Below are 9343 nucleotides of genomic sequence, written 5' to 3' on the forward strand. Positions count from 1 at the left end.
ATCTGGTTCAGCTACACTGGCCTCTTCATCTGTGACAGAACTTTCATCTGGAACCTCATCATCTGAATTATATGCTCCATCCGGACCAGCCAGCTTCTTGCCATCCTGATGATCTGGTTCAGCTACACTGGCCTCTTCATCTGTGACAGCACTTTTTTCTGGGGGTTCACCGCCTGCTTTCGCTGATACACAGTTGGCGGAATCCAGAGAACTGCAAAAAAATCTAACAAAAAAAATAATACAAAGAATGCATAAATGTTTTAGAGTTTTCTCACAAAGGTGGTAAGATTCAGATAATGAAAAATGGAAAAATGGTCTTGTTTCTTCAAGAAAAACTCTCCTAAATACATAATTTCATAAATAAAGAGGAAACCGTTCTTGAAAGTTTAAATTTTGATTATAACAACATTCACACATTCAGAAATTTATTTGAAATCCTGAAGTTGTAGACAGGATTTCCTAAAACCAGTCCTCTCTACATACGTGTATTTGGAACTGGCATAATTTATCTATACCTCATCATCATATAGGTATCCTTTCTCCTAACCTTCACTGAATAGACTCCCAACAGACCAGAAGCTCCTTGAGGACAGCTACCATCCAAGCCATTGTGTCCTCCACAGTACCTACAATAGTGGCTAACACATGGCTGACAGTCAAATATTTGAGGAGATATGGAAATATGCGACAGAAAGGACAATTTACAACTACTGTCTCTTACTTTGTAAATGCAAAATAAAAAAATTTAGTCATTTACTCTTTATCTTGGCTTAGTCCATTGTAGTGAATCATCTGGGAACTTGTAGTGGTCCATACTCTACTGGCTTTTAAAATAAATGTCCTATAAACTTTCACACTATTTTAAATATGTGAGGTTATGACTTTCACCATCAATCATTTTTTTAATAAATTTTTTAAAATGTTTATTCATTTTTGAGAGAGAGAGACCGAGAGACCAAGCACGAGTCGGGGAGGGAGGAGGAAAAGACAGAATCTGAAGCAGGCTCCAGGCTCCACACTGTCAGCACAGAGCCTGATTGGGGGCTTGAACTCATGGACCGTGAGCTGAAGTCGGACGCTTAACCAACTGAGCCACCCAGGTGCCCCTCACCATCAATCATTAAATTCTGTATTAATAAGAGGTTTACTCAGTCTGGTAGCTTTAAAACATCACTTATAAACACTCCAATAGAAAAGAAAGATGAGTATCCTTATAGAGAAGATATATTCAGAGAGTTTTTAGGTTAAAAAGGAAATTCCCAGAGTATATGATCAGATAAATATGAAACCTAAAGAGAAATTACTGCTTTAATTAGTTCAAATCCAAGATGATAAACAGAATATTTACTAAATGCTAGAGAGTAAAAATACCCTCTCTATCCTTCATCTAATCCCCAGCTGAGGTGTGGGTACAGGGCAGGAAGTAAAGGTCTTACTAGGCTAGTCACTAAGCACAAAACAGCTCCTAGATCTGATTACATAATTCATTTTTAAATAATAACCCCTATGATATCCAAGTATTCTTCCAGGTATGATTTCATAGGTAAGAAAAGTTATAGTAACAGTGCCCAAGGTTATAAAATTAATCAGCAAGAGAGCAGAATTAAAACCCAGAACTCCTCCCAGATCATGGCTACCTCTTCCCAATTAGTGTATGTTGTTGCTTAACTTATATTTCTAGATCTCAAAAGATAAACTGGCATGTTTCTAGGATAAAGTATCTATATAATAAAAGAGTTAAAACAGACTTCTAAAAAAGCAGACAGGATGAAGACAAACTTTGGCATATTTAATACCTCCTGTTGCATTAGGTTAATGTAGTGGGGTGATATTATATTAAATACAAATCACATTAAAGAGTGGGGTGATGATAAATTCTCGCAGATATATTACTGACTGGGCACTGTGTCAGGTGCTTGATATACTTCTGCTAGTCTTCAGAACAGCTGATACATATTTTATAAAGAAATAGGCTCAGGGAAATTCAATGGTGTGAAAGATCACTCGATTAAATTTTTTTTTAAAATTCATTTATTTATTTTAAGAGAGAGACAGTGCAAGCACAGGAGGGCCAGAGAGAGGGTGAGAGAGAATCCCAAGCAGGCGCTGAGCTGTCAGCATAGAGCCAGATGCAGGGCTCGAACTCACAAAATTGTGATATCATGACCTGAGCCAAAACCAAGAGTCAGACACTCATATGACAGAACCACCCAGGTGCCCTGGATCACTCAATTAATGTGATGACACAGTGTGAATTCACATCCAGGCCGATCAGATCACGTGCTCCTTTCCACCCACCATGCTGAGGAAGACCAGGACCTCTCCCATCGCCAGTCCTAACTATGCCACCCTGGGAAAGTTTTTTTTTTTTTTTTTTAAACCTCTTGGAGCCTGAATGTCTTAACCCAAAATGGAGAAAATAACACCAACCCTGAATGTCTCATCATTTTGCTGAAAGGAGGAAGAGAGTATGTTAAAGAACTTTGAAAATTAGCTACAAATACCAACTTCCTAACACTTAGTTGTTATTAGATGTTGTTATACCACCCAGGTCAGAAAACTGTAGAGACTTACAATTATTTCATAGGAAAGTGACAGAAAAAAACTTTTATTTTTCCAAACATCTCTCAACGATTTATCAGTGCCACATCTACCTAAACTATTAAAGCAGCGATGTGCAGCTGTGAATGGAAATTTGATTAAGCTTCGCTGGTGACTAGGTGAGGCCTGCAGAGATATGCGAACTCTGTTCTCATTAGCCCGTCCTCGAAGAAGAGGTGGGCACTGAGTGACAGAAAAGGGAAATTTTATTTTCTCCCACATGGAAAAACAAAACGCAAGTTCTAAAAATTTCTCCAAGTAAGAAAAGCCAACTTTCTAGGATGTTATTAATCAGTGTGTATCATCTAGAGCCGCCTTCATCTTTGGAAGCCTCCTTTTTCATCACTGCACTGGTAATGCCATCTTTAATGACAGTGACTAGGAAAGGCAGAATCAAAATGATCCTTTAATTGGGACATGGCTGTTCCCTTGAGAAGGCCTGATGGGAGAGGAGCAGTGGGGGGTTCCTTCCTGCCCACTTCCCACAGTCATGGTCAGACAGCCTGGCTCAGCCTGGTGTATACACTTGAAGACAACAGCCTCTCCAAGTCTCCTAGGGGAATGCGGGGGCTGCTCGGTTCTCAGAGTTGCTACCTCATGTGCCCACATAACTTTCGACACTGAGACGTCCTGTTGCTCATTGTGACTTCACCACCCAGACAACAGAAGAAGAGCTATTCATTGTGTATTGATCATCTATCAGGTACTGTTTTAGGCACCTTTATTTACAGTATTAATTTAATCCTCTCAGTGGCCCTGAGGTTGTCAGAGATGTTGGTCCCATTTTTTAAAGAGGGTGCGCCTAGGTGGCTCAGTCGGTCAAGCGTCAGACTTGATTTTAGCTCAGGTCATGATATCATGGTTTGTGAGTTTGAGCGCCGTGTTGGGCTGACAGCCCAGAGCCTGCTTGGACTTCTCTCCCTGCTCTCTCTGGTCCCCACACCCACTCATGCACATGCTCTCTTTCTCTCTCTCAAAAATAAACAAACAAACAAACAAAAAAAAAAAAAAAAAAAAAAGAGGGAACTGAAGCACCCAGAAGTCCGCTTACCTAAGTCAAACATCTCATGAGTGAACAGGATGGGATTCAAATCGAGGCGGTCCAATCCCAGGGTATAAACTCCAGACCCCTACATTATCCTGACCCCAAAATCTCATCATCACTCACAGGGACTACAGAACAGCCTACCCAATCTTTCTGTTCCACTTTGGTCTTCTAGAATCCATCCTTCATGGCACACTTGGAGTGGTCCATCAAAAGCAGGTATGATCAAGTCATACCCTACCCTGACCAAAACCCTCCAAATATCTCCTGTCACCTCTAAAGATGAGAAGTTCCTTAGCCTGGCTTGCAAACTGAACTGGCCTTGTGCCTATTTCTGCTCCCTCAGCATCCTTCTAGACTTGCATTTTGGCAGCTAATAAGAACGACTGACAGCAAGAAGCTGTCCCCATGCTTGCCCCATGCCGCTGCCCAGCTCCATGCCTCTGCTCAAGCTGCCTGCCTCTACTGGGAAGGTAGAGGCTGCATTCTTTGTAATGGCACCTGACCCCTGCCCCTTCCTAACCACCCAATCTGCATGAGACATCCATTTAATGCCCCCAGAACACCTCAGGGATACTTTTGTCACTGTACCCACCACACTGTATAGATTTCCTTTACAGATCTATTTTTGCAACTGGACTATAAGCTTCTCAACAAATACTAGGTCTCTCATTTTTGTAACCCAATGCTTAGTGTGGTATTGGTTTTCAATTAATATTAGAGCTCTATAGTCATCTGTATTTAAATGTACTTCTAAAAATACCTTGCATCCAAAATCTATAAAGAACTTACCAAACTCAACACTCAAAAAACAAATAATCCAGTGAAGAAATGGGCAAAACACATGAATAGACACTTTGCCAAAGAAGACATCCAGATGGCCAATTAACACATGAAAAAATGCTCTACATCATTTATCATCAGGGAGATGCAATTGCACTACTAGGCATTTATCCATGGGATACAGGTGTGCTGTTTCGAAGGGACACATGCACCCCAATGTTTATAGCAGCACTATCAACAATAGCCAAAGTATGGAAAGAGCCCAAATGTCCATCGATGGATGAATGGATAAAGACGATGTAGTATATATAATATATAATGGAGTATTACTCGGTGATCAAAAAGAATGAAATCTTGCTATTTGCAGCTACATGGATGGAACTAGAGGGTATTATGCTAAATGAATTAGTCAGTCAGAGAAAGACAAATATCATATGACTTCACTCATATGAGGACTTTAAGACACAGAACAGATGAACACAAGGGAAGGGAAGCAAAAATAATATAAAAACAGGGAGGGGACAAAACAGACTCTTAAATTTGGAGAACAAACAGAGGGTTACTAGAGAGAGGGGTTGAGGGGGGGGATGGGCCAAATGGGTAAGGGGCATTAAGGAATCTACCCCTGAAATCATTGTTGTACTAGATGCCAATTAACTTGGATGTAAATTAAAAAAATAAAAAAAATAAATGCTCAAAATAATAATAAAAATACCCTGCCAAATTGTTTTTAGCTCTTAAAAAAAGTAGAAACAAAGAAGCAGGGGACCCTCCAAAACAAGAGAATTTTTCTAATGCAAAATATAATAAGTTGACAGTTCTTATTTTGCGTCCGCATGACAATAGCTGTGCATTTACGTCAGGACTACAGCTACACATGATACAAATGGTCAAGGGATTAAGCCAAGCCCACACCTACTCCATGGACTGCTTATTTAAGACAGCTGAAATAAGTATCAACAGAGTAGATAATACAACAGACACACAACATCCTGTAGATAAACTGTACCTGCTTCGTGTCCCTGGAACCACAACCGCACCACTTTCTTCATTTTTTCTCTGTAAAAATGCTGCAAATTTATTTCTTGTCGTAGGTGGTGTGCTTATGTTTTTTTTAACAGTAGTTCCATCTACCAGGTGAGGCATGAGCATTTCAGAGTTCAATGATTTATGACCTTCACAGTTACTTTTCTTGGTCTTCTTTGTGAATGAAAGGGAATACTGACTCAACAGATCGTCTTCTGACAGCTCCTCTAAACAGAAACAAAAACAGTCTGTAAATCTTTGTGCCTGCCGTGTGCAGACTCAGCCTTAATGTTACAGCCCACATCTCACTGTCTTAAGGATGAAGTCTTATTTCTTTAACAGTGCATCCCAAAAGGAGATACAAGAATGACTTAGAAGAAAAAGGAAATTCCCTTAAGCTGTGGTTTACAATTTCACAAATTAGTTAAGATTTAATGTCCATTGTTTTTATGATTTTACGTGAAATTACTGAAACCAAAATTTCAGGATACGATCAATTCTGTAAGGCTATATACTTATTATACTAAAGGCCTGATTTTGAATGAAAAAAGAAATTAAGGCAATTTACATGCCAATATATGATATACTGTTTGACTTTTAAAATGTTCCAATAAGACAACTCAGAGCCTGGAGCCTGCTTTGGATTCTGTGTCTCCCTCTCTCTCTGCCCCTCTCCTGCTTGTGCTTTAACTAACTAACTAACTAAATACAATGTTCCAATAAAACCAGCAGCCATTTCTACACACCGTCCATACGTTACAGTCTCGGAAGTATATGTGACTGTCATGTTGTGAAGTAATCTATGCTCCAGTTCTGATCCTCATTACCGAGTTATGGGGCCCTAGAAACCTGTGTGACAAATGTATTCTATGGCATTAGAATAAATCATAAGACTAAATAATACAATACGTTGATGCCTGACATAGGCCACCAGAGACAGTGCTAAGGTGCTTTAAATCAGTCCAACTAATTCTTTCTGAACAGCCTCACTCACGTAGGAATAAGTACTCACTACTTTATGAGGTCAGAAAAATGGTTGCAGGTACCAAACGCTAGAGAGACAATGATGCCTCAAATTTAAAAACCTATAGATTTTTAAGAAGCCACAGATCTGCAAACTTGATTTTGATTCCTGGCAAAAGCCTAAATTTGTTTATTACGCAGAGAACTGTGGGCCCTTATGGAAGAAGGAAACAAACGCTGAGGATCCTCAGCAAGGTTTCTCCAAGAAGCAGTCATGCTAGGCAGGCTAGCCTCATTTTCCTTTTGTGATAAGGTTTTAGACTAGCTATTTGGGGGAATGTCACGGATTTAGCATATTTTGAATTGAGCAGGACACCTCAGTGTGTCTCATATTATCCTGGTGGACAATGCAGAGCAAAATAACTGTATATTAGCTATTATGTGGAATTGCAGCAAATTGAAGAACCCCAAAGACTGCAGGCTGAACGGCGGTCTGGAATCTAGTGTACGTTCTCTCAGTATCTCTACTTGTGCTGATTCCATCAAATGTTACACAAGCAAACACATTTTAACACAGGGAGCCACACTTCTCTAATTTCCAGGTGACATAGATAATACCCATAAATTAGTAGACAATACGAAGATTTTTTTTTATAAAGGCAGAACAATGGATTATAGTGAAGATTGCCTCAATACAGATAATTTACTTCACATTCAAGTTTAAAAATATAACTGTACCTAGTTTAACAACTAGTGGATTCTGATTATAAACAGTAAATGCAGCAAAATGACAGGAATGTTAATAAAAGCTAATGCTATCTTATTTTGTAATATTAAAGCATAGTCTCTGGGTGAAGGGCTGAAATAGTGACATAATTCTTAATTTTTACTGTGCTCTGTGGTAAGAAGACTGTATTTCAACAATCACTGACTATAATAGTCACACAATCATTAAAAACTACATTGTATCCAAAACACAACATGGTAGGTAAGAAACAGCTTGGGAAAGAAATTTAGGAGAGTCACAGTGGCTGTCTCTAAATCTATGACAGGCTGCTGACTAAAAGGGGTAAACTTATGGGGCTCTTGGGTGGCTCAGTCGGTTGAGTCTGACTTCGGCTCAGCTCATGATCTTGTGGTCTATGGGTTTGACCTACATCAGGCTCTATGCTGATAGCTCAAAGCCTGGAGCCTGCTTCAGATTCTGTGTCTCCCTCTCTTTCTGCCCCTCCCCCACTCAATGCTCTGTCTCTCTCTCAAACAAACAAACAAACAAACAAACAAACAAAAACCTTCAAAAGCATTTTTTAAAGGGGTTAACTTACTGTTTTCTGTTCTGTTGTTGTGTTTAGATGTGTGTCCAGGGCACAAAATCCAGTGATAGGTGGTAGTTATAGCATAAAGAACTTACAGATAAGAAGCTCCCTACATAAAATGAATAGCTGATTTTCATGGGAACAGAAGGGAAGGAAGGAACTAACATGTATACTGTACTTGATACATACCAGGGGCTTTTAGAGGTTACCCTATAGAACATATACAAAAATTTGTGAATAGGCAACATCGTTCCCATTTCAGAAAAGGAAACAAAGCTCCAGAGATATTATCAGGAAAAGATTTAGGTGCAGAAGGAATCAATACATTTTGACAAAAGATGAATAATCTATACCTGAATTTACAAAGGGCTTGTTTTATTTTTGTTGTTAGACTTTCATTCATTCATGTAGCTATCCGAGGAAAAGAGAGAGGGGACAGATTGCAATCATCCTTTCTACTTCTACACAGCTTCTAGGAGAAAAGTAAAACACCTTTCTTTGCCCAATACTTAGTATGCCACTCTCAGTACTTCTGTTCAACATTGTACTGGAGGTTCCAGAAGACAAGAAAAAGAAATAAAAGGAGGGGAAAACAAATGAACAAACAAACAGCATCTAGAGTGGAAAAGGAGAAGCAGACTAATCTACCATTATTTGCAGGCAGTATGGTCATCTATACAGCAATCCTGCAGAGTCTACAAAAGAGATACTATGAACCAATATATAAATTTAGTAAGGTTGTCAAACAGGAGATTAAAGCACAAAAGTCAATTGTACAGTTGACCCTTGAACATGAGAGTTAAGGGCACTGACCCCCTCGAGTCAGAAATCTGTGTATAACGTTGGACTCCCTGAAGACTTAACTACTAGTGGCCTACTCTTGACCAAAAGCCTTACTGATAACACAGCTAATTAACACATATTTTGTATGCTATATGTTGTATTGTAATAAAGCTAGACAGAATAAAATGTTAAGAAAATCATAAAGAGAAAATACATTTACTGCACTGTATTTATAAAAAAAAAAAAATCCACATATAAGTGGAACTGGACAGTCCAAATCCTTGTTCAAGAGTCAACTGTATTTCTAGCAATGAATAACTAAAAATCAAAATTAAAAGTGTTTGCAATAACATCAAAAATCTGAAACATAGTGATAAATTTGACAATATATGTCTGTAAGACCCGCACACTAAAAATTACAACACACTGCTGAAGAAAAATGAAAGACTTCACTAATCAGATCAGAAAATCCAAAATAGTGGAGTGCCTGGGTGGCTCAGTTGGTTGAACATCCGAGTTTGGCTCAGGTCATGATCTCGCAGTTTGTGAGTTTGAGCCCCACGTCCAGCTATGTGCTGACAGTTCAGAGCCTGGAGCCTGCTTCAGATTCTGTGTCTCCCTCGCTCTCTGCCCCTCCCTGCTCATACTCGTCTCTCTCTCAAAGATATAAACATTAAAAAACAAAACAAACAAAAAACCAGTATAGTTAAGGAGTCAATTCTCCCCAAAACTGATCCATAGATTCAACCAAATTCTAATCCAAAATCTCAGCAGGCTTTACTTATTAAAAAACATTTTTTTAAAATGTTTATTTATTTGAGTGTGT

At 38.9% G+C, this 9343-nt stretch overlaps 1 protein-coding gene across 1 annotated transcript in view; it reads right to left on the bottom strand.

Annotated features, from left to right (window-relative positions):
- The window catches only part of EXO1 (exonuclease 1), a 38962-nt gene that overhangs the window by 11498 nt on the left and 18121 nt on the right, over positions 1–9343 (bottom strand). Inside the window, exons 11-12 of the mRNA XM_049633856.1 lie at positions 5439–5682; positions 22–223 (exon numbers count right to left, since the gene is read on the bottom strand). Coding sequence (XP_049489813.1) covers positions 22–223; positions 5439–5682 — 446 coding nt within the window. The remainder of the gene's footprint in view (positions 1–21; positions 224–5438; positions 5683–9343) is intronic.

The sequence above is a fragment of the Panthera uncia genome, chromosome F1, assembly GCF_023721935.1.
Source record: "Panthera uncia isolate 11264 chromosome F1, Puncia_PCG_1.0, whole genome shotgun sequence".
Lineage (NCBI taxonomy): Eukaryota > Metazoa > Chordata > Mammalia > Carnivora > Felidae > Panthera > Panthera uncia.